Genomic DNA, 24,601 nt, shown 5'->3' with positions numbered 1-24,601 from the left:
AGGCTCAAGCTTTTATAGTAATTGTCCTAACTCTGCGATTGGACAATCCCGGCGAAAGTCCTTGACGCACCCCCTCACCCGCCACTGATACGCTCCGCTCTTTACTCTCTTTGTTTTAACCAATCGCGCCATGGTATTTCCTTTGGGGGGCAGTTCTTCCTTTTGCTGCGGCTAACCGTGAGTGACGGACGGATAGGCACAGCCAATCAGACTTCGATCTGTAACATAGAGTGATTCTAAAGCCGCCAATCCCGCCCCGCGACATCGGAGCAACCGGAAGTTGTAGTCTCTGAAGAGTTGAGCTTGAGGCTACTGCCGGGGCCCGGAGAGCGGGGGACTACAAGTCCCGGCGGGCGCAGCACCTGAGCATTTCCGGCTCGCTAGGTCTGTCCCTTTCTCGGCGGGTGACCGAGGGGCAAGATGAAGCTGGAGGGTGGCGCTGCAGCTCCCGGGCGGCCGCGGGCGGGTGAGTGTCCGCGCGGCGCGCCCGTCCCGGGGAGTGAGCCTTGGGGACGTGCAGTGGGGCGGAGGGCGGGTGCTTTGGGGTCTGGCGAGGCGTCGGGCCTGGGGGGGGGCGGGGCTGAGACGGGCTGGAGTGTTCTCTCCTGCCCTTCTCTTTGCCTGTCAGCTAATCCGTCGCTCGCTCCATTCGTTTTTTCTCTTTCCTAAATCATTCCTTCTTCCTGCGTTTGTTGAACGCTACCAGGGTGCCCGGCACTGTTCTGGGTTCTGGGACACTGCGGAGAGCATGATCCCAGTTCCTGTAGGCTCTTCTTAGGATTTCTCATCCTCGCCACTGTGGACACTCCGCCCGGATCATTCTCTGCTAAGCTTTGTGGGCTGTTGAGCAGCATCCCTGGTCTCCACCCACTAAATACTAATAACCGTCCCCACCTCCGTTGTGACAACCAAAAAGGCATTTCTAAATGTCTTTTGGGAGACAAAATCCCTCCCTCTTTGAGAACCGGTGTTCTAGAGGGGTTACGGGTTGACAGTACACAGACAAAATCATGAGGAATTGTGGTAGGTGCTATGAAAGAAACAGGACGCTGAGAAAGAGAGTACTGGAGGCTCCTGAAAGACTTGGCGTGGGGGAGACCTACAGCAAGCAGCCTGTCCTGGAAGCTGCTGGAAGAGCAGGCAGAGGGAACAAGATGTGCAAAGGCCTGGGGTGAGAAAGAGCTTGGTGTCCACCAGTGAGCACTGGCAAAGTAGTAAGAGGAGAAGTGGATGAGGCTAGGCCAGGGTGGCAGGGAGGTTGTTGGAGGAGTCAAGTACATTAGAGCCAGTATCAGATCTAAGTCTAGTAAGAGCTGCTGGTTGTGTGAGGAGGATGGACTGTGGGCTTCAGTGGGGGAAACAGGAGAGTGTAATGAGGCTGGCCTGTGAATAGAGAAGAGCAGAGTGGGGGACTCATCTCCTATCACAGCATCTGGCTGTCTGGACCTGGTTATCTTGAGCCAGGTTAGGGCATTCAGCTGGGGCTGAGTCTGGGGTCCTGCTGGATCCCTCCCTGCTCTGGGATGGGGTTAGAGAGAAAAGTGGGATTCCGGACTACTTTTTTGCCTTCCTTGCTTAGAACTTCCTGCTGCCTAGCCTGATCTGCCCACTCTTCTCCCCATCTGTCAGACCCCTCCAATGCAAACACAGGCTCCCTCTCCAGGAGCTCCCTTCACTAAGCATGTGGCCTTTCTCTTCCTCATTCCTTCTCTTCGGACCTCTCCTTTCCCACATCCCTTCCCTGAAGGCTCATGTGGCAGGCACGGCCTCTCCGTCATAAATCCCAACTTTCACTACTCTGGGCATTCACATTTCTCTGTAGAAACCCCAACCTCTGTGTCTCAAGGTTTCTATGTCCTATAGCTACACTATCTCCAGAAAACCAGAACCTCCCTCTGAGGCAGATGACCAGCTGGGAAGGAAGGGCCCAACCTGAGGTGTCCTGTGGAGTAACTCCCACTGTGTTGTGTGACATGATCCTTCTGGAAATGAATGGAAGAGATCAGTCAAGGTCTTCAGTATTGATTTAGGTGGTATACAGAAACCTATGAAAAGTGCCTTTGGCAGGTGTAATGGAGCTAAGTACTCTCTGTCTGCCTCCCCCATCAGGCTCCTGGCTTCTTCAGGTCAGACTCACATTTAGCTGTCACCGTGTTCCTTCTCTCTGGCATAGGGCCTGGTACACAATTGGTGTGAACCTTGGTCAGCTGGCTGGATAAAGTGATGAACAGTTTGAGAAGTGGAAGAAGATGTAATTGAAGGGCCTGAGCTGGTGGGTGGTTCCAGGCAGCCCGGACTTTGTGCCTTGGCTGCTCCCTGGTATAACTTGGCATGAGCCTGGTTAAGTACATGGTGAGGCTTCTTGGTTTGCTGGTGGCAATGGAGAGAGGGCTTTGATCATCCTCAGCATGACTTCTCGCTGGCTGGATGTACCTAGGACAGCCTCTTAGCCTTCATTTTCAGCTCTCAAAAAGGAGCTGCTGTTGGTGAAGCTTTCGCCGTTTACTCATGTGTCATCTCTCACAGTTTCTTCCAGATGTGGGTATATCTACTCCATTTTGTGGGTAAGAAATATGAGGCCCAGGTGGGCAAGCAACTTGTCCAAAATCACACAGCTATTAAGTGGCAGAAGTGAGATTTGAACACAGGTCTATCTGAGTCTGGCACCTGTGGCCTTGACAAAATATTCTATTCCATCTTTATAATGGACTCCCGAAGGGTTCAGTATAAAACATGTGTATGAAGTGCCAGCACACACCTAGCCCTGGGAGGTGTCAGCATGATGTGACTTGCTCTGAAGCTGGGTCCCCATGGGCTTGGCCTTACTAGTGGGTGGGCACCTAGGACTCCACCAGGGGACTCTTGACTTTTGACAGATACCCTGTGTCCCTTGTGCACCTGGGCAGAAGAGATGTGGTTGCTCTCTGAAGAAGCATGGAGCCTCCAGGCAGGAGGAGGCGGGCTGTCTGAAAGCCTTGGTGCAGGGGGAACCCTGTGGGAGGGTACCAGGTAGAAGGAGCAGCCTGGCAAGAATCTAGGACTGAAGGAATGTGAGAAAGAATGGCGGTGCCTGTGCCGCAAGGCTGTGGGGTGGACAGTAGAGTGGGCTGGGCCACTGCCCTCTGTGCCCCCAGTGCACCTTCAGACTGACTCTGGCCTGGGGATTTTGTGTACCTCCCCAACTTCTTCAGGGAAGTAAGAAGGAGGAAGCCAGGGAGATAGAAGTCATATGGAGTGGTGAGGAAATGGCTGAGAGGTCCTGGAGATATACACTGGGCCTGGGCACTGCCCATCACATGGTTTTTGGGGAGAGGTCCAGGACTTGTTTCCACAAGTTTAGACTCATGGATTTGAGATAGACAGGATCATGCTTGCCAGTGCTGCCCCTGCAGCCAGGCTGGGCTGAGCACTGTATTGGAGGGTGTGAGCAGGAAAAAGTAACCTCTGCAGTGAGATGGGATGACAAACGCCACCTCTTCCAACAACGCTCTCTTCCTAGTCCGGATCTGGATCTCCTCCAGGTTGGTCCAGGTCTCTACTCCCTACATGGCTGTCAAGTGTGGGAAAGAAAGGACTGGGAGTTGAGGCTGGCCCCGAGGGGTAGGTGTGGAAGTAAAGGCTTTCCCATTGCCAAGTGGGGGTTAGAGCTGGGCCACTGGAGCAGGAGAGAGGGCAGGAAATTGCCAACTAGAGCAAGAATCCTGCCTGAGGGCCTGGCCCCTCTCAAACTTCTCTCCAACAGAAGAGCCGGTGGACTCTGGAGGGGCTGGACCTAGACGGGGACTGGGCAGGGATGCAATGGAGCAGAACTCTGGGGAGAGGAGGCCATAGCAGGTGTCTAGTTGGGCAGCCTCGAGGCCTTGGTGGAGTTGGGGCTGTTTGTGCAGAGAGAAGGAGGACGAGGTGAGGGCAGAGGCCCAGACTGGGTACTGGGAGGGAAGGGAAGCTGGGAAGGGCTCAGACCAGGGCCTCCTGGGTACTGAGGGGATCCCCAAGGTCATACCCTGTCTGTTTCGGGTGTAAAAGATGTGCTAAAGGAACACCAGGGAATAATTGAGAAGTGTATGTGGCTTTCTATTGTAACCAGATCTGTTTTTGTAGGATTTGGCAGCCTGGTCTGGGCTTGAGCCAGGGGGCCCTGGAGTAAGAGCTGACCCAGGGGCTGGGCCTGGAACTCTGGCCACAGTCTAGCTAGCCAGCCACCCACAGCTCTGGAGTGTCTGGGCAGAGGTGTCTGGAGCTACTTATACTCCTCCATAGGGCAGTCAACACTTGACGGGGTTTCCAGGGCACACCTACCGCCTCGCTGGCTCAGCTGTTTTGGAGACCTGATCACATCCTTTGCCTGGGGCTGCCAGAGGAGCTGCCTTGAGGTGGGGCTCGGCGCTGGTGGGGACCTGCATTGGGTCACCCTACTGTCCTTGACTCCAGCAGGGCCAGCCTGGGCTGCCCACTCCACTGACTGCCAGCCACAGGGACGCTGTGAGCAGGGACCCTGGCCAAACCAGACTCACACTCCCTCTAAGTGCTTACCAAGGGAAAAAGGAGGGGGCAGCAGGTCCTGGGCCCCCTGCAGGGGGTGGACTGGGGAGAGGTTCTCAAGGAGCTTGCCTGCCCTCACTCACAGGCCACTCAGAGAGGGGGCTGGTGGGGGCTTTCCTGAAGAGGGGCTGGTGCATTGCAGGTGGCTCTGTGGTTCCTTATTAGACAGCAAGTGCACTTCAGGGCCCTGCGAGCCCCTTGGACATGGACATGGACATGGGTAGACAAGGAACCCTGGGTCCCTTTTCTGGAGCCCTCCCCTGGGCTCCCTGGAGGCCTCTGGCAACAGACAGGGTGAGGACTTGGCAAGGAGTTTCAAGGGAGCTGAGGGGAAAGCTCTTTCTCACCCTCTCTGCCCCCACCCAAGATTTCCCTAGCCCACCCAGATGGAGGCTTTTCCCAGTTTGAGAGATGCCAGGCCCTTGGGCAGGATTCTTGCTCTCATTGACAACTTCCTGCCCCCCTGAGATCCTCAGGTTAACTGTGGGATGGGGAAAGAGGCCCACCGCCCTGGAGGGCTAGGGCACAGCCCCAAGACAGCTGGGTGCAGCATTCCTATAGCTGGGGTTTCGGCCTGCAGGGCCAGAGGATACCATACTGGAAAAGACTGTTATTGCAAAATGCAGCCCCTCGGGGACCAGCTGAGGGCGGGCTGAGCATCTTGCTCAATTCTGAGATGCTTAGTAAGCAGTCACTGTGTTCTGGGCTGGGTGAGGCACACAGATTGGAGGTGCTAGATTGTAGCCTGGGGTCCCGCCCACCTCAAGTCCCTGGCTTAGGCTGCACAGTGAACCCATGTGAACTGGAAATGGTTCCCTCCCTCCTTCCCTGGCTCAGCTTGGCTCATGAGCAAGTCTTGTAGGTCCTCCATCAGGTTGGGTGTCAGAGCTGCCCAGGCCTTGCCACTACCACTATTGACCACCTGGGACTTTCTGGCCGATTTGCATGTTGCCCTGTGAACATTGCATGCCTTTCTGTTTACTTCACTTCAGAGCAAGAGACAGCCAGAGGCCTCCTCTCCCAGATTGCAGCGATGGGCACTCTGGCACTAGGGCACGTGGGACCCATGGAGGCTGGCCATGGTCCCAGGGGGAGTGCTTGCTGGGGTCCTGGCTTCGGATCACAGGCACTGCTCACTGGAGCCAGGATCTGGGTTCTTAGCCCTGGGAGCTGGTAGTGGAGGGAGCAGATGGATTGTAAGCTGCAGGTCAGTGTCGACCAGCTTCCTCCCTGTGACCTAACCCCCACCCTCTTCGTTGCCTTGTGGTGCTGAGACAGGAGCCAACTTTGGGTTTTCCAAGATGGGGGAGCCTTTCCTACTGCCATTTGGGTCCTGGATCTCCTGCTTTGGACTGTCTGCGCCTTCCCCTGGCCAGGCCTCCTTAGTCCAAGCAGGGTAGCCCCCAAGACTTCCTGCTTAGTATAAGGATCAGCAGTGGCCCTGGAGGTAGAGCTTCCAGATATGCCACATTCATGCCTCTGTCCGAGGACCTAGCACTGCCCATTCTCAAGAGACCTGCCTCTCCCCCAGAGGACAAGCCACCAGAGGGCCTGGTCTGGGGCATAGAGCCAAGCCTCTAGAGTCACAGGAGGGGGAGTGGTGGACAGGAAGGGGAGGCTTTGGCCAAATTCTTGGGACCCCCTATCTAGCTGGACCTGCAGGATAGTTAGAACATGGGGATGAGGTGGTGCCTGGTGGCGGTGCCAACTGCAGAGCCTGAGAGCCATCCCATTGAGGCCTGAGTTGTGAGGGCTGGGAGGGTGGCATTGCTAGTGGCACTTGAAGGAGCAGCTGGGGAGAGGGACAAGGAGACAGCAGGGACAGCAGGCAACTCAGGAGCATAGTCTAGCGACACAGGGCTCAGGAACCAGTCCCTCCCTGCAGACCAGTAGGCTGGGTTGGAGGACCGCTGGGTAGACCCCAAGTCACCCTGTATGGCCATGGTATGTGTGTGGGGGCCGACATTGCCCAATGGCCCAGGTCAGGAGGGCTTGATGGAGAAGGTGCTGGAACCAGCTAGACTGTGAAGCTGCCCTCCACGCTCTACTTACCTTGGGTGGGGGCAGAGAGCACCTCCTGCCTTTTCCCAAGGCCGGGGGCTCAGCAGCCTTCCACCCAGAGCTCGTCTCAGTCCGGTGGGGCCTCCAAACCTCCCATACCACCACTGGGAACAAAATGAGCCTGCCCTCCCTCCCCTGGCCAGCTCCACTGTATGGGCAGACTGGGCTTCTGGCTACAGAGTACTGCAGGTTCTGACAGTGGCAAGACCACTCTGTAGGGGTGCCTGCTGATAGGGCCACCAGGAGGTGGGTGCTGTCTGGCAGTAGAGCAACTCTCCTTGCTGTTTTCAGTGTCTCTAATCTCTTCCCTCTCCTGCAGGCACTCCCGGGTCACCCCAGCCCCTCTTCTGTGGGTGGAATGTTTGGAAGTCTGGGATGATTTGCCCCATGCCTTCTTGTCACCCAGCTTATGAACCTTGAGTCACACTGTTAGAGGGCATCCTTTGTTCCTGGGATGGGTGTTGTGCACAGGAGTCAGCTCCTTTCTCTTGGCCCCTCCTCCCCTTGCCCAGAAGGGACTTGTTCTGTGTGGTGAGGCTCATGGGGAGTCAGGCTCCAGGTACATCACCCAGCAGGTTCTCTGGGGCGTGGTCAGGGTATTGGCCATCCTGCAGACTGGGGCTGGCCCTGTCCTGACCTGTCTTGGCAGGAAATAGGCATGAAGCGTGGTCATGCTATGTGCCCACCCTTGGCCTCAGGGAAATTTGGCCGTCAGACCCAGAGGTGTAGACAGAACATGGATTGGGGGTGGGGGGTGGCAGCGGGCGGGGGGGGGCGGCTCTCCACCTTTGGGGCAGAACTTGGTGGGCTTTTCTGAAGGGTAAGCCTTGGAGGTAAAACTGAGTGCCAGCTACCTGCCCACACCCAGGGCCTCCTCTCTTTCTCAGGCCTATCACACCTGGGACAGGAGGGAAAGGGACTTCGCTCGTGTGGACCTGTCCTTGTTGGTATTGGTGATGGAGAGAGACAGAAGTGTGTCCCATGGTGGACTGTGCAGAGTAGGCCTGCTGAGCAGCCCCTGCCAGCTGACAGGCTTGGCCATCATCTCTAAAATCCCACTTTGTGCTCCATTCACAGGGGACGCTGCCCGAGGACCCTAGATGCCTCTCTAGAGCATGAGCTCAGGCAAGAGCGCCCGCTACAACCGCTTCTCTGGAGGGCCTACCAGTCTTCACACCCCAGACGTCGCCACTGGGGTAAGAGGCACCTCGTGGGAAAGGGTCTGCTTTTTGAGCACACCCCTCAAGCCCATGGCCTCCCAGCAGGGCTTTCGGAACAGTCCCCTTCCTACATGGAGGTTGTGTGGGCAGCCTGTGATATGTGGATGGTGTGTTTGTGTATATGTGCACATGGGTGTGTTAGATGAACGTGTGTCAGCACATGTCCTCATGTCCACATCCTCTCTAGAGTCAAGGTCAAGTCTCATCCGTTTTCTCTCTAGTCCAGAATGGAAACGACCTTTGGGCCCGCTTTTTCGGCTGTCACCACTATCACAAAAGGTGAGCCTACGAGCCCAAGCCAGCTCAGCTGGGCATAATCTGAGCATCCCTAACTCTACCAGAGCCTGTGGGGTCCTTCTTGATGGGGCTGGGAGCAGTAGCTGGAATTGGAGAGTGAGCAGCGTGGCTTAGGCTCCCACACCCCAGCTGGACAGGAGTCAGCTGTGCTGCTCCTTCCGGCTCTGCTTTTGCCACTGTGTCCTCCCCAACCCCAGTATTCCCTCGCCCCTTCTTCCTTCCGTCACCTCTCCAGGGAAGGATGCCCTGACTTCTCCAGCACCCATATACACCTGTCCTTTGTCGCTGCGACCCCTGCACATCCCTGTCCCAGGCTCCTAGCAGCCTTCAAAGTCAGGCTCAGGGACTATACCGGCTTGGATAGGGAATAAGATGTGCTCACTGGATCCTGTCTTGAGTTTGGTCCCACGACTGTGGCTCCAGTGTTGTGTGTTCGATGAGATTGTAAAGAGCTAGCACACGAGGGCACAGTCTCCTTCCCAAAGGGCGCGGAGCATCTCCTGTCAGGGCCTGTGTTCTGGGGGTGGTTTGTTCTTTTACCTTTGGCAGTGGGGCCTCCTCGTAGGAGCACATCAGCTGCTAATTGGTTTTTTAATTGCTTTTCCATGGTTTCTTCTAGGTACACATGGTGGCACGGTCACAGGGCTACTGTGTATGCCTGTTCGCACCAGCTTCTCTTTGCCACTGGGTGACCCCCGTAGGGGCTCCGAAAGAGCCCTCTTTTCTTCCTAGATTTTTTATTTTTTTTTTGGCTGAGGAAAAAGAAGATAAGCATCACCCCATATCTACCCACCCAAGTAACTGTTCCTTAATTCTGCCTTTAGAGATGGCATGGCCCTATTATGGTAGTCGAAAGCTCCTGGCCAGTAAATGACAGGGGCCTATCTTGCTCTTGTCTCACTCAGTGACCCCTGTCAGTAGCAGGGATGGGTCAGAACTGGGTATGAACAGCTACCTTTCCTGGCCCCTCTCATTGCAGATGGGGAAACTGAGGCCTAGTCACAGGGCAGCCAATTAAAGCATAGAACATAAATCTAGGCATTTAGGGCCAGTTGTTGTGACATCTGAGCCTGGCCGGGGCCTGAGGCCAGTGGCAGCCACTCCAGGCCTCCGGCTGCCTCCTGCGAGGCTCTCTGGCTCTCATTTGTACCCTTGACCAGCACCTTTTCAGGGCAGCCAAGATGACACACAGGAGGAGGGTACAGGCCTCCGGCAGCCTTTCCTGCAGGAAGTGAAAAGTGTGGCAGCTGATTCTGGGTTTTGGCTATGCCAGGGGAGGAGGTGGGAGATGAGTAGCCCTAGAGCACAAGGCTGTTACCTTGGCCTCTCCATGTGCCAGCCGAGGGGCCTCAGACATCCCTGTGCCTCAGTTTTCTCCTCTATAGACCAAGGTTGCCAAGAGAACCCACTTGGCAGGGTTGCCTTGAGGGTCAGATGACATGATGGCAGCTTCTGCCAGGTGACCTTAGGTTTAATCACTTGGGTGTTGGCCTTGTGCCTCAGGCTGGGCCCTGCAAGCTGGTTGTAGAGGCTGAGAGAAGACCCCTCCACCCCCACCTCCGCCCTGCCTAGGGGGGTTAGGGCAGGCCGAACCCTGTGGCAGAGCTCCAACCACTGGTTAGGTCTGGGGAAGCCACCTGAACCCTGTTCACACTTGTGCTCTCTCTACCAGCCTCAGCCCTGGGTCTGAGAGCTAGTGACAGTCCACAGAACAAGCTAGGGCTCTCACTGGGGGCATGGGGCCAGGTCAGGTTGTGCCCTGCTCAGGTACTCGCCAGGCACAGGGTGTTCCCAGCTGCCCCCAAGCCCAGCCTCAGCCAATTTGCCCTCAAGTCCAGAAGGAGGCAATGGGAGCAGGCAGGGGCAAAGAGGCTTCCTAGAGAGGATTAGCCCAATGTCCAGCCCAGTCTCTGACCCTGCCTGGCTCACTACCTGCCATGATAGGTCAGGCTTCCCCACCTTAGCCCCAGGCCTACACTCAAGGCATCCCGGTTCTCTTTTCTTGGCAGCTGATGGGACCAGCACATACAAACAGCACCGCAGGACACCCTCCTCCTCCAGCACCCTTGCCTACTCCCCTCGGGATGAGGAGGACAGCATGGTAGGTCTGGGCCATGCTCACCCCTCCCGATCCCACAGGAGCCTCCTGCCATGCCCTCCCTTCCAGGGCCAAGTCCCAGGAGGAGCTGATGGTGGGAGGCTCTGCCTCGAGGAGCCCAGAGCTACGATCTGCAGTGGGAAGTGAGCTGGCGTGAGAGAGAGGGCTAGCATGTGCAGAAACCCTGAGGCCTGAGCATTGAGACTGGATTGCATGGGAGAGGTGGCCAGCAAGTGTGGTGTCTTTGGCTCTGTCTTGAGTGGGTGGGAACCACAGAAGGTTCTGTCTGCAGTATAATCAGATCAGATCCCCATTTTTTAAGCTCCTGTGCTGCCGAGTAAAGGATGAGGGGTGGGTTGCCAGGTAGAAGCAGGGGGCCTGGGAAGGGACTCCTTATGAGGGAGACAGGCCCCAGCAGATGGAGAAAGGTGGACAGGTTTAAGCTGGGGTGGGGGGGTCAGCGAAGGAGGGCCCGCAAGGCCCGTGCTAACTGCGGGGGAGCTGGGGAGTTTCCTGCTGCTGGCTCTGCAGAGTGAGGAAGGCATTCAGGGCAGAGTGGAGGCTAGCCGTTGGTGCCCAGACCATGTGGCCAGGGTCACAGTGGACATGCCCTGCCTGTCCACTGGCACTTGTCACTGGGCTCTGGGCCTGCCCGGGGAAGTAAGAACTGGCCTGGCTGGGGAGGGGACCACAGGCATGCTCAAACCCTCCCACTGCTGACCTGTCCTGTGCCCCGCTTCTGCTTTTCTTTGGTGGCAGCCCTGACAGACTCCACTGGTTCTCCCATCCTCCCAGCCTCCCAGGACCTAAGGCTTCTCCTCCCAGGACCTAAGGCCTGCTGGGCTGCCAGGCCTATGTTTCCTATTTAATAAGAAGAAGATGGTGTTTTTTTAATTATTTGAATAAACACACTCTTGTGCCAGGTTCTGTACTAGGCCCTCTGTCAGGACAAGGCTCATAACGTGCTCTGCTCCCTTCGGCTTCAGTCTCCACAACCTCTGACCTGCCCACCGGAATATGGCTGGGATCAGAAGGCCCACTCTCCTGCTGGGGCATCCCAGGAAGCAAATTGCCTGTTTCTGTGGTTTCTGTGATCTTGGCACTTGGTGACTTGAAGGAGGTGGAAATGTGCTGAGGGCCCTGAGGTCATGACCATCTGGGCACCCTCTATCTTGGCCACTGGGCCCCTGCAGGCTATCCCTCTGCCTGTACTGGGTGGCTGGCAGCATTAGCTCCCTGGCTTAAAGGGGCAAGTAGGCAGGGGAAAGCCGAGCCAAGCTGGGCCTGCCTTGCTTGGCCCAGCTCCCATCTGGACCTGCTCTTGCCCTCTGGTTTCCACTGTTGCCCGTGGGGATGGTTTGACTCACTTCCTCTGACTTTCCCCTCTTGTTTCTCATGTGGCGTTTCCATGCAGACTTGCCACTTGGGACACTGTGAAGGGAGGTGGGCACAGCGCTGATGAGGGAGGTGCCTTTTGTGGGCATAGAGGACACAGGGATCTCACTGACTTTGCTTGGGGAAGCGGAGCCCTGGAACTCACTGGGCCTCTGCACAGAGCTGACACTGTCTGGCCCAGCCTCCTTCTGCTCCTGGTAGACCCCCTACCCTTGGCTGGTAGTGAGGGGATTGGTCCAACAGCCCCCACACCCATGGAGGCTGAGACGGAAGGAGCTGGGCCCCAGAGCAGCCAGGACCAGGAGGGGCCTGTCGGCTGGGTGTGGAGGCAGGAGGTTTGCGGCTCATGAATGAGGCTTCTGAGAGGGAGGGGAGGAGTGTGGGAGCGGTGGCTCTTGAAGGATCTCTTCTGGAGGATTCTAGGCTTGAGGGTAGGAAGGGATAGCCCCCTACCTCAGGTCTCCCCCAAATCCTTATCTTTGATGGCTCAGGCAAAGGCAGGCACCCATGGCTGTCCCTTCTGCACTCAGAATCTGGCCAGGGTTCAGTGGAGTCCCTGCCTTCCCTGGGATCCTTACTGCCTGGCTCAGTGTCCCTGGTCAGGGAGGCCAGGCAGGCAGCTGAGCTTAACGGGCACTTGGAGTCCCACAACCTCTCCCAGACAGCCTTCTATTCCAGGGGCTGCTGCTGCCCCAGGATTGGCTGGTGGAGGTGCCCCCTCTGCAGCCCACATTCCCTCACGGGAAGCAGGAAGTAGGCCTAGCGTGTCCTCGTAGAATTGAATAGCAGGAAGTCTCTCCATTTACACAAAGAAAGTTGGCAGATGAGAGCGGGCGGCCCAACAGGGCCAGGACCACTGGACAGGAGGGGGCCTGGGCATTGCATGGCTCCGCACGCACACACCACGGCCCCTGCAGGCTGAGTGAGTGCCCGCTAAGACAGGGTGGCCCTGGGGGGCCCAGTGCCCTCTCTGGGCACAGGGGTTCAGCCCCGCCCTCCCTGCTAGCTGACTGGTGCCTGTCTCCATGCTGCAGCCCCCCATCAGCACCCCGCGTCGCTCTGACTCAGCCATCTCCGTCCGCTCCCTACACTCCGAGTCCAGCATGTCCCTGCGCTCCACGTTCTCGCTGCCTGAGGAGGAGGAGGAGCCGGTAGGTGTGGCAGCCATGGGGTGGGCTCAGCACAGATGACTCTTAAGGGACCTTCACTGTGCTGTCGTAGTTGGAGGGCCACTTTCCTCTCAGGCACAGTGAGGTGGTGATTAGGCCTGATCAGGGCCCCTCCAACCCCTTCAGTCCATAAGGACCCCAGGCCAGGTTCCCTAGGCATGTTCTTCCCACTCCCGCACCCCAAGGGCTGACCAGGGACCAGCACTGGGAACCGTAGGTGGGACCTGTGTGGTGCCCTTTCTAGTCACCATCTCGGGTAGACGGGAGGCGCTGCCGGGCTGAGAGGTCCTCCCGGCTTGGGCTCCCTCAAGCTCGGGCCCAGCCCTAGGCCTCAGCAGGCTACTCTTGTGACATGCCCCAGCTGAGGTGGCAGCTCTGCTGAGATGGCAGCTCAGGCCTGCAGGGGGAGGGGTTGGGTGTCTTGGTTGTCCGCCACCCATGCCAACACCCCTGCGCTCACGTGGGAATAGTCACTTGCTCTGCCTGGTTCTAGGAGCCGCTGGTGTTTGCTGAGCAGCCCTCAGTGAAGCTGTGCTGCCAGCTCTGCTGCAGTGTATTCAAGGACCCTGTGATCACCACGTGTGGGGTGAGGCCGCCTGTCCCCTCCCCGACCTCTGCACCACCGTGGGGCTGGGTGGGCTGCCGGCCCCTTCCATGTGGAGCCTGGACCTTGGTCACAGGCATGGTCTGGTCACCCAGCAGGTGCCCTCTGCAGTGGGCTTTGGGTGGGGGGTGACTGTGGCCATGCCCCAAGCTAGCTTGTTGTCTCCACAGCACACATTCTGTCGAAGATGCGCCTTGAAGTCAGGTAGGGCCCTCCCAGACCCAGGCCTGGACACCTTGTTTCCCAGCTGGGAGTGAGGCCTCTCCAGGGAGGTCCCGGCACAGGCCCAGCACTGATCATGCCCCTGGCTGCGCAGCGGCTTCTCCGCAGTCTTGTGCACAGCATTTCTGCTGCGGGTGGTGGTGGCCCCAGGGCTCACTCAGGCCAGGCTTAAGACACTGACGGGCGGAGCAGTAAGACCTACAACTTGGGGGATGCCGGGCTCTGCACCTGCTCTCCCTGTTGGAGGCGGCCCTCACTATCAAGGCTGCCACCTCAAAGTCTTGGGCCTTAGAGGCCAGCAGGGTGCCCCAGGGCTGGGTCCCCTCCTGCTCTGTCCCCAGCCCTCATGACCCTGTCCCAGACTTCTGGGTCAGCTGAGAAGCCTCCACCTATCTAGTGGTCATTGGCCTAGCTGTGCACCCCTTCTTGTCCTGGGTACCTCAGAGGGGCAGGTAGATGGGTGGATCAGGTGCCTGATAGAGGCTCAGCCCACCCAGGCTCACCAGGGAATAGTCTAAACCACCCAGCCTTAACACACACATAGCTTGGCCACAGTGCCCTGAACTGCCAGGAGAGAGGGTTGCTGGGTGGGCCATGGGGTCAGCATGCCCTCCCCTCCAGAAAAGTGTCCTGTGGACAATGCCAAGCTGACGGTGGTGGTGAACAACATTGCGGTGGCTGAGCAGATTGGGGAGCTCTCCATCCACTGCAGGCACGGCTGTCGGGCAGCAGGGGTTGGGAAGCCCACTGTCTTTGAGGTGGACCCCCGTGGGTGCCCCTTCACCATCAAGCTCAGTGCCAGGAAGTAAGTACCTCCCTCGTCCCCTAGCTCCCCATCACCCTGGGGTGCTAAAATCAATGCCTCTGGGGACTCAGCCTATTCTGTATCTCACCTCCCATAGAGACCACGAGAGCAGCTGTGACTATAGGCCTGTTCGGTGTCCCAATAACCCTAGCTGCCCGCCCCTCCTCAAGATGAACCTGGAGGCCCACCTCAAGGAGTGCGAGCACATCAAGTGTCCCCACTCCAAGTACGGGTGAGTGGGCGGGGGTGGGTGTGGGGTGGGGTCTGTCCCAGGGTGGGAGTGGGTGGGCAGGAGGGTGGGCAGGTTGGCCTGGGCTGGCATTCACAGTCCTTCCTTCAGCAAACCTTTGTTGAGATCCACCTGTGTGCTGGGTGCTGGGGAGACAGCCAGGGTCTCTGGGGAGACGGACCTTAGCAGGAGCCACACCATCGACTATGTAATTACAAACTGAGGTACAGGTGCCGTGAAAGAGAGACCCAAGCCCCATGGGAACACAGAGGGGATGGAGCACTTGGGGAGTTGGGGGTGGTCAGGAAAGTTGTGAGCTGAGAACTAACGCATGTGTGGGCATGAGCTGGGTAAAGACCAGAGCAAGGGCTTCCGGCAGCTGGACTGGCAGGGGTGGACTTGAGCAAAGGGCCAGAGTTGGGAGCAGAGGGGAGGTGGGGGTGTGAAAGGAGGCAGGCAGACGAGGGGTGTGGAGGAGCCCTTGAACTTTGAGCAGGAGCCAAGTGATTGGATATCCCTTGCAAAGTGGCCCACTGCGTGCTGGGTACTGGTGGGAGCAGGATACATGCTTGGGCATGCAGGTGTGGAGAGGAAGGTAGCCTACCTAAGGTGCAGTGGGCACAAAAGTGGGAATCGAGAGATTCATGGGAATGGGGAGGCAGAGGGAAGGGTCTCGCAGGGTGGGCAGGTGAACAGGGGAGCAGGCAGCCATCCTGTCCCTCCAGGTGCACGTTCATTGGAAACCAGGACACATATGAGACGCACCTGGAGACCTGCCGCTTTGAGGGCCTGAAGGAATTCCTGCAGCAAACGGATGACCGCTTCCATGAGATGCACGTGGCGTTGGCCCAGAAGGACCAGGAGATCGCCTTCCTGCGCTCCATGCTGGGCAAGCTCTCAGAGAAGATTGACCAGCTGGAGAAGAGCTTAGAGCTCAAGTTTGGTGAGGGCCCAGCCCAGAGGGGGCAGGGGGTTCAGCCTCTCCTCTTGGTCCCTGACACCTTCTCATGTCCTGGATGAAAACCAGATGTCCTGGATGAAAACCAGAGCAAGCTCAGTGAGGACCTCATGGAGTTCCGGAGGGATGCATCCATGTTGAACGTGAGTGGGTGAAGGACAGATGCAGAAAGGTTGGGTGGGGTGGGGGACACAGGACTGTCCTTCGGCTTGGGTCCCAGCAGGAGGCTTGCCCTGCTCAAGATCAGGTATCTGCTGGGGAGGGCTGCTGCTGTACCCGCCCAGCCCCAGCCAAGCTCAGTCCAGTGGGCGGGGGACTGTGGAGCCACAGCCATCATGCCTTCTGTTCTTGGCCTTGCAGGATGAGCTGTCTCACATCAATGCACGGCTGAACATGGGCATCCTAGGATGTGAGTATAGGCCCACTGTCACTCCCACCACTGTCACCAAGGCCCCCCCAGGTCCCTCACCAGCTCCTCCTGTCTGCAGCCTATGACCCGCAGCAGATCTTCAAGTGCAAAGGAACCTTCGTGGGCCACCAGGGTCCTGTCTGGTGTCTCTGCGTCTACTCCATGGGGGACCTGCTCTTCAGTGGCTCCTCTGACAAGACCATCAAGGTGGGCAGGGTCTTGCCTAGGGAGCTCTGCAGCCTGGCAGGGTGAGGCTGGGTACTGCACACCAGCTTTGCCAGCTACCTTCTGCCCGTGCGCAGGGCTTCCTCCCATGGGCAGGGCTTTCTCCTTGAGGATAACTTGCTTCCTCATTCCTACCATGCCACCCCAGCACCTGGCTGATCCTGCTGGGACCCACCCTGACCCTGGTCTCTGCAGGTGTGGGACACGTGTACCACCTACAAGTGCCAGAAGACGCTAGAGGGCCATGATGGCATTGTGCTGGCACTCTGTATTCAGGGGTGAGTCAGGCGCGTGTGCACCCACTGACCACAGGGCCCACATAGAGCCAAGGATAAGAGACCCAGTGCTGCTGCTGCCCTGTGGTCTGTGAGCTCAAGCCTGTGTGGCCACATATGTCATGTGGCTGTGTCCGCCCCTCCTGTGAAGCACTCTCGACCTTGAGCAGAGCTGGGTCTCTGGGTGGTGGCATATGGGCCCTCCATCTCTGATGTACATTAACAAAGTATAGCCCTGGCGTGCTTCAGACAGTCAGGAGACAGAGGTGGGACATCAGAGAGCAGAGGCAGGAGCTCAGCCATCTCTGGCCTGAGCACAGCTTGGGAATAGGACTACTACGGAGCAGCCGGCCCAGCCACCCCCTTGCCCCCAGGGTGTTCCCTTCTAGACCTTCCCTCCTGTCTTGTGTCATGAGGCTTTGTGTCGTGGGCATCAGTGTGTATGTATATGTTTGTGTGTGAGAAATTGAGATGTTCACGCACAGGAAGTAGCAGCCTGCCTGCCAGCAGCGCTAACAGGATAATTACCTTCCAGCTCAGCTGCCAGATGCTTGCCAGGCAGGCACAAAGGTTTGGGTTTCCACTTTTAAGGTCCCTTCACTGAGACTGGAATACTAAAGCTGGGCTCAAGGAAGCAGCAGCAGCCCTGGCACTGGCCCAAACTGCTAGTTCCTAGTGGCCCATGCTACCTTGGCCTAAAAGGCAGTGTGAGGATGGTGGCTTCTCCCACCCTGACACCTTGGCTTTGTTTCTCCAGGTGCAAGCTCTACAGTGGCTCAGCAGACTGCACGATCATCGTGAGTGGGGCCTGTGGGAGGGGACAAGCTGCATCACTATCTGGGAGCCCTAGGCATACTGTGTCCCTGGGGCCTGGGCTTAGGGTAGCATGAGGTTTCCTGTCCTCCCTACCACCAGGTGTGGGACATCCAGAACCTGCAGAAGGTAAACACAATCCGGGCCCATGACAACCCAGTGTGCACACTGGTCTCCTCGCACAACATGCTCTTCAGTGGCTCCCTGAAGGCCATCAAGGTCAGGCAAGGCTGTGTGCATGCATGTGTGGGGAAATGGGGTGCCAGATGCCTGGCGGTCCAGCCCACGCTCACAGCCATCCTTACAGGTCTGGGACATTGTGGGCACTGAGCTGAAGCTGAAGAAGGAGCTCACGGGCCTCAATCACTGGGTGCGGGCCCTGGTGGCTGCCCAGAGCTACCTGTACAGTGGCTCCTACCAGACAATCAAGGTATCCCCGTGCCACACTCCCAGTGGCAGGGCACCTCCCTGTGCTGGCACTGTCTAGGCCAGTTCTTGAGGGTTGTACCTGCCCTGCCCCCATCTTTGCCAGGGCAGGGAGACCCTTACACACACCCTGGGTAGGGAGTTGGCTGCCCACTGTGTCTGGAGCCCCAGAGGGTATGATAGTGAGGCACCTGGCCTGGGACCAAGTGGCCTGTGATTGCCCGTAGATCTGGGACATTCGAACCCTCGACTGCATCCATGTCCTGCAGACGTCTGGTGGCAGTGTATACTCTATTGCTGTGACGAATCACCACATTGTCTGTGGCACCTATGAGAACCTCATCCACGTAAGAGCGGATACCTAGGGGTATGGTCTGACTCTGGGTCCCTGTCCAACCCTTTCTGTATCTCTGACCTGCCTGTGCCATCACCTCAGGTGTGGGACATTGATAGCAAGGAGCAGGTACGGACCCTGACAGGCCACGTTGGCACCGTGTATGCCCTGGCAGTCATCTCGACACCAGACCAGACCAAAGTCTTCAGTGCATCCTATGATCGATCTCTCAGGGTGTGTGCTGGCCTGGTAACAGTGGAAGGCTCAGGGTTGGGGCCAGGCCTAGGCAGGTCCTCATATCCTATGTGCCCTCAGGTTTGGAGTATGGACAACATGATCTGCACACAGACCCTGCTGCGTCACCAAGGCAGCGTAACAGCTCTGGCTGTGTCCCGGGGCCGGCTCTTCTCGGGGGCTGTGGACAGCACTGTGAAGGTCAGTGCTGTGGCTCAGGCCATCCAGAGGGGCTGCTTGCACAAGTGGATCAGGGGCTTGGGGGGTGAGGAACCAGCAGCCCTGGGTGGGTGACAGTGGAGGGCAGGTATGGGTGGCAGGTGGTGTTAGGGCAGGATGGCCCAAGGGGCACCTGAAATAGAGCCCTTCCTCTGCAGGTTTGGACTTGCTAGCAGAATCCAGGCCAGGTTCTGGCTTCTTCTGGGCCTGCCCTAGGACTATCCAAGCCAGGCTGGCCACATGGGTGGTCTCGGAGGTCTCTGCCCACCCATTGGGGACAGGCAGGCAGGCTCAGCTGGCCAGGCAGTGCTCTCCCCCCGCCTTGTGCCCTGCGAGCCTCCCTCTGCCTGGCTCTGTCATCATTGCTGCCAGGATGGTGCCCAGCCCCTCTATCTACACTCCAGGTATAATGCTTACCTGGGCTACCCTCCGTCCCCACCCGATGGACTTTGGGGCCTTTTTACTCACCTTTTCTACTGTTTTTAGACTGTACATAGATTTGATTACTTCTTCCTTGAAATAAAAGCTGCACAAACTGTGGGTATGAGTGGGGACAGTCCTGGGATAAGGGAGAGGCCACCCAAGAACACCAGTGTGCCCAGGCACCAGCAGCCAGTGGGACGGTGAGGAGAGCCACAAAGGAGCTCCTGTTGTCTGTCAACCCCAGGATGTAGCCCTCTCAGTGACTTCCCCTCCCAGCCAGGAACAGGCTCGCCCACCATTCTCCCCAACACCCTCAAAAAGTGAGCCAGGCAGCTCCATTTTCTGCTGTTTATTGACAGCTGACAAGAGCTCCCTGCCCAGACCCCCCTCCCCACCTGCTGGAGCCCCAGCCTGGGCCACCCACTGAGAGGTCAGGTAGATGGCTAGGTGCTGGCTATCCACTAGGTGAAGCATAATGGCATGACAGCTGGATGGGGCCTCACATGCCCAGACACCACCTTGGCTGACCCCTCCACCCACCCACATCACAATCGCTGGTTTTCGTCATTTTTTAATTTTTTTTTTAAGAAATGTCAGAAGTTGTGCCCAACACACGTGGATCAGCAAACACAACAGAGGCCAGTCAGTACTTTTTGGAGGGGCAGGGGAAGAGGAAAGAGAGGGCGAGAACGACCACATGACACAGCCTTGGACCACGAGCAGAAGCGTCCGTGGGAACTCGAGTAGGGGTGGGCTGGCCGCCTGCTGTGGGCCTGGGGAGGGAAGGTCAGGCACACCCTCACATAGCCTGGCATGCATGCTCTGCACCCACTGCTGACACCCAGCTGGCGTGCCAATGTGTTCACTCTGTGCGCACAGCTCCCCAAAGCCCAAGCTGACCCTCACACATCAGCAACCCCTAGAGAGGAGGGAGCCTTCCCCACAGTCTCCAGGGCATGGAGGACACAGCCCAGCAGCAAGGCACATCCTTCAAGTTCTTCGGACACAGAGAAGTTAGGAGAGGGCAGAGGGGGCCCTGGTGGAGCACAGACCCCTCCCCAGACCCCAGCTTCCTGTTTGTGCTACTGGGCCTAGGGTCTTGCATGGAGGGAAGGAAGGATGGACAGACAGTGGCAGGGGCCTCTAACAGCTTTTGTCTTGAGCAAGACTCCAGTGTCCTTGCAGTTGGTAAATGGTTTCTATAGAATCAATAATATTTTTTCTTTTAAATATATATTTGTTAAAGTTATACCTTTTTGTTTCTCTGGGGAAATCTGCCTCAGCTCATTCCCAATAAATTAATACTCTTGGTAGCTTATATTCTGGGGTTACAGTGGAGCAGGGGGCCTGACCCCAGCCCCTTGTGCTATGCCAGAGTGGCTGGCAGAGGTTCCTAATGGGCAGTTCTATGCTGGGCATAGGCCTGTGCTCTACCACATTGGGGAGGGGGCTACAGCGGCTGCTCCCCTCCCACTGTCCCCAGGGCAGGCCCAGCCTGGACTCAGGGCAGGAGAGCCAGGGGCTGCCCCTCCTTTACACACAGTGGGCAGAGCCTGGTGGCGGGTGGGCAGGTTGCCCAGCAGTTATTGCACAGGGAGCAGCAAACAGGGATGGGCACCCACAGGGCTGCAGCATCTGTCCAGAGCCCTTGGGTCTCCCCACCAGGCAATCCTCCAGGCTGGGCGTCCTGCCTGGGCCCTGGGGGCAGGAGTTGTGCTTGTGCAGGGGCTGGGCAGCATGACCCGCCCCGGCCTCATGGCCGCGGGCGTCTGGTGGGCTGTCCCCTGCACCTGCCCCCCCCCACGCCCCCGCCCGCCGCCCTGCTCACTTGCGCCTCGCCCAGAGGTGCCCATCCTGAGGTAAAGGTCAGTGTGCGGGCCAGAGCCCAAGCGGACCCAACATGGGCCGCGTCACTCCAGCATGGCGTCCAGCTGGTCCGCCAGGTCATCGAACATGCTGCCGATGTCGTCCAGGATGCTGCCTGTGCTCTTCTCCTCCGTCGCCGACGGGCTGGGGGCGGGCGCATCATGAGTGGGGTGGGATGGGTGGGGCCAGCAAAGAACACCCACCCGGATCTCTCGCTCTATGCCCCACCCTACCAGAGACCAAGTGCAGCTTAATCAACTGTGGGTGTGGCCATCCGAAGACCACGCCCACGTGGTATGGGCCCCTTCCCGCCCTCGATTCCACTCTGTACGTAGCCTCAGATCGACCTAGGTGGAGTGTAAAGCCTGTCCATGTCAGCCCGCACCAGCAGTGTAGAGAGGAGACAACTTCAGATCACTCTCTCAAGATATTGGCCACGCTTCTCACACTACCCTAAAGGGAGCACAGCAGCCTAAGAGTTTGCCTGGGCTGGCAGACACCACCCATGTCGGACCCCACCCCTCGGAGTAAGGGTCAGACCTGAGACTACAACCCAAAAGCATCGGGTCACGCCCCTCCCTCCGGGACTCCGCCTCAGCCCGTGCACAGCACTTTCAGGCTACACGCCCAGTCCCTTTCCACACCCACACCAGACCCCACCCTACACCTACCGTAGGCCTTGTGTGTCTTCCTGCCGTATCTTTTCTTCTACAGCTTGCAGCGCCGCCGCCAGGCACGCGCTTGTCTCCTCTAGCTTCTGCCGGGCGCTGTCCACGGGTGAGGCACCGTCAGGTGCAGCGGGGGACACAGCGGCGGCGGCGGCAGCTGCGGCGGCGGCAGCAGCGCGCGGTGGTTTGGCGGGCACATGCAGCGCGGGCGCGCTGGGGGACGGGGGCTTGGCGGGACTGGAGCTCAGCGAGGGCGGTGTGCTAGTTGGCTTGGCAAGGGCGGCTGGCGGCTGACGTGCCGGCGAGGGTGTGGGCGACGGGCTGGCGCTGCCTGACTGTAGCCCTGCCGCGACCTTGACCGGCTTGGGCGCCGTGGGCGGCGGTGGCGGCTTGGGAGACACGGGCGGCGGTGGCGTGCCATGGGCACGCTTCACCTCTGCGGGGAGGAAGAGATTTGCACCACAGTGGGAGGCCGCACTGACCATGCTGGCACAAGCCCTGTCTCAGCGCTCCGCCAAGCACCCAGGACCTGAGATACAGCCCTCCGCTGCCGCTGCCCCAAGTTCTCCGCGACCGCCAGGGGGCGCGCTTTCCCGTGCAAACCTTTTCAAACCCTGCCCTATGTGCCCCACCTTTATCCCGCTCCAGGTGTAACTGCTGCAGCCATTGGCCCTTCCCTCGCTTGACTGCCACAGGGCCTTTGCATCTCTGATTCTTCTGCTTGGAATGCTTTCCCCTCCTTCCTGTGCTGGGGTCACTCATCTGGGTCAAAATCCTCCCTCTACTGGTGCTACTATTCATGGAATTCTGTGCCTCCTTCACTGAGCGACGTGAGAACTAGCCACCCTCCTCCCAACTCTGGGCTGGCAGAGTTGTCCTATGGGTGGATGGATGAAAGGGCCTGAAGACACTTTCCCACTCACTCCACCTGGCTCCCATCAAATCCTCTCAGACTGTGGAGTTGGGAGGTGGGGTGGAGGCCCTTCCCCAGCTAGCTCCCTCACCTACCTGGGCTGCTGGGACCTGGCAGTGGCACCTTCTTGGAGGCAGGTGTGGGCGACCCCTGGATCTTCGGCACTGGCTGAGCCAGGACAGGCTTGGGAGAGACAGGTGGCTTGGCTGGCTTCCGGGCATCACTGTCTGGTGGGGGCAGTGGGGGCAAGTGCATCAGGTCGGAGGGAGGAGGCTCAGTGGGTGGTGGTGGGGGAGGCAGCTCCAGGGGCCCAGCCTGCTCAGAGGCTGGTCGGCGGCGCACAGTGCCTGTGCCATTCTGGTACACAGACAGTGGCGGGGGTGGCTCAAGACCTGCCTCCCGTTCCTTGGCCTTGGGCCTGCGCTTGACCGTGTCGGACTCAGTCAAAATGAACTTGATGTTCTCCTGCTGGCTCTGCTTGGCTCGGATGCGCCTCTTGAGTGTGGCACTGGCTTCCACCCGGGCCAGGGGCGGGCCTTCCCCACTCGCCTCACCTTTGGCTGGACCTCGGGGCCGCTGCCGGGCAGAGCCTTCCTCCACAAAGTGGCTGTGATCTGCAGACCCCACTGGTTCCCCAGGCCCCCGGCGGGCAGTGGCCAGAAGTCCTGTGACGGGCCCACTGAGCGTACGGCGCCGGTTTACCACCTCACCGTCAGGCCCAATGGCCTCCTTGTGCTTCACTGAGGCCAACACTGTGGCTACCCGGCCTGGCTCTGGGCTGGCAGGGCGAGGTGTGGGGTGGCCCTCAGGGGGCCTACGGGCTGCCCGGCCCCCACCCCCAATGGATGACAGTTCAAGCATGGCTGCAATGCTCTTCACACTGCCAGCACTGCCTGTGTCCACACTACCAGCCAGATCACTAGCCCGCCGGCGTTGTGCCCGAACCCCCAGCCGGCCATTCTCAGTCCCAGCCCCCTCAGTCTCGGCATCTGGTGCTGACTCATCAGCCAAGTTGGCACTGGCCATGGCTGAGCTAGAGCGCTTCGGTGGGGGTGGTGGGGGCCCCTTCTTTCGGGGCCGCACAGCGAAGGACTGGCTGCGGTTGACATTCTTGTCAGCGTTGGCAGGTGCCCGCACAGAGTGGCTTCGGCCCACACGCCGCTGGACTGTGGCATAGGGCCCCACGGCAGCTGGGACCAGCAGCTCGTCACGCTCTGGCTCGCTGTCAGATGCTGCATAGCGATTCAGGCTGTGGGCGCGCTTCTTGGGCCGCCCTGGCTCCACATCAGCCTCAGGGGGCAGGCACAGCATGGGCACAGGTGTGGACACAGGTGCAGGTACAGGCCCTGGAGCAGCTGGCCCTGACTCACTTTCCATGGGCTGAGGCAGCACATAGGCAAAGCCACGGTGTGTAGGTGACTGAGGCAGTGAGCGGGGTGACATGGGTCGTTCTATTGGTGGCAGCAACTGTGGGGTGGGCTTCACCTTGGCCGTGGCTGGGGCTGGACCATGAGGCCCCCCTGAGGCCTGGGGGGAACCTGGCCGGGCTTTAGTGGGAGTCTGGGGGGGCGTAAAAGGGCCGGCACCTGTTGGAAGGACCTGTCGTGGCTTGCCGGGCACTGGGGGCACGCTGGCCCGCTTGACACTGTGGCCGTGGCGGCTGGGCCGAGCCTCCTTGGGTGGAGTGCCAGGGGCTGCCCCCTCATCCAGCAGGTACTCCTGGCTTCGTGACATGGGGCTGCCAGGCCCAGGGGGCCCGTCACCCAACAGTTCCTGAGAGCTGCTCATGTGCCGTGCCCGCCCACCCAGGCTGGGCTCCTGACGCATGGAAGCCCTCGGGGTGGGCGGCAGGTGGTTGGAGGGTTTTTCAGCAGTGGCGGTGGCAGCCCCTTCTGCTGGGCCGGTCATGGCAGCCTGCAGCTCCCCACTGAGCTCGCTGTCCTGGAAGGTGGTCATTTTAGGAGACTGGCAGTCAGCCGGGGCAGGCTCAGGTGGGGGCGGTGACTCGATAGCCATCACTTCAAGCGACTGTGGTGCCTTCCGGCGTAGGGGTCCCCCTTCATACTTGGCGTACTCTGCTTTCTGCAACTCTGCCAGTTTCCTCACTGCCAGCATCAGCTTCTTCTGGTGTCCTGAGAGGGGCATGGAGCAAGTAAGGCCAGGGAGGGTGGCAAGGACCAGGAAGCGATGGGGGCC

The 24,601-nt window shown here is 58.9% G+C and overlaps 2 protein-coding genes across 11 annotated transcripts in view; one reads left to right on the top strand and one right to left on the bottom strand.

Annotated features, from left to right (window-relative positions):
• The first annotated feature begins 308 nt into the window (after positions 1-308).
• TRAF7 (TNF receptor associated factor 7) lies at positions 309-19,075 on the top strand. 7 transcript variants are annotated; one of them, XM_016136534.2, is made up of 21 exons: positions 316-466; positions 7,681-7,799; positions 8,045-8,102; positions 10,130-10,221; positions 12,648-12,764; positions 13,276-13,368; positions 13,557-13,590; positions 14,230-14,413; positions 14,511-14,639; positions 15,368-15,585; positions 15,670-15,743; positions 15,961-16,009; positions 16,089-16,216; positions 16,430-16,512; positions 17,267-17,306; positions 17,425-17,541; positions 17,630-17,752; positions 17,976-18,095; positions 18,185-18,316; positions 18,398-18,517; positions 18,678-19,075. In XM_016136534.2, exons 2-21 carry the CDS (start codon positions 7,719-7,721, stop codon positions 19,056-19,058), a joined length of 2,373 nt encoding a protein of 790 aa, XP_015992020.1. In that variant the 5' UTR covers positions 316-466; positions 7,681-7,718; the 3' UTR covers positions 19,059-19,075. The 7 variants fall into 7 exon arrangements, with proteins under 7 accessions (XP_036081880.1, XP_015992020.1, XP_015992019.1 ...); XM_016136533.2 differs by having other exon boundaries at positions 14,511-14,645; XM_016136541.2 differs by having other exon boundaries at positions 14,511-14,645; positions 18,694-18,852.
• A 217-nt stretch (positions 19,076-19,292) lies between these two features.
• Positions 19,293-24,601, bottom strand: part of CASKIN1 (CASK interacting protein 1) — a 26,061-nt gene continuing 20,752 nt past the window's right edge. For all 4 annotated transcript variants that reach the window (XM_036225981.1, XM_036225980.1, XM_036225978.1 and 1 more), the window contains 3 exons: positions 22,501-24,537; positions 21,496-21,928; positions 19,293-20,968 (listed from right to left, as the gene is read on the bottom strand). In XM_036225981.1, the coding sequence (XP_036081874.1) occupies positions 20,869-20,968; positions 21,496-21,928; positions 22,501-24,537 (2,570 nt within the window). In that variant the 3' untranslated portion in view covers positions 19,293-20,868. The remainder of the gene's footprint in view (positions 20,969-21,495; positions 21,929-22,500; positions 24,538-24,601) is intronic.

Source organism: Rousettus aegyptiacus, unplaced genomic scaffold, assembly GCF_014176215.1.
Source record: "Rousettus aegyptiacus isolate mRouAeg1 unplaced genomic scaffold, mRouAeg1.p scaffold_m13_p_8, whole genome shotgun sequence".
Classification (NCBI taxonomy): Eukaryota; Metazoa; Chordata; class Mammalia; order Chiroptera; family Pteropodidae; genus Rousettus; species Rousettus aegyptiacus.
The sequence above is the reverse complement of the archived record's forward strand: the minus strand, read 5'-3'. Positions and strand labels throughout refer to the sequence as shown.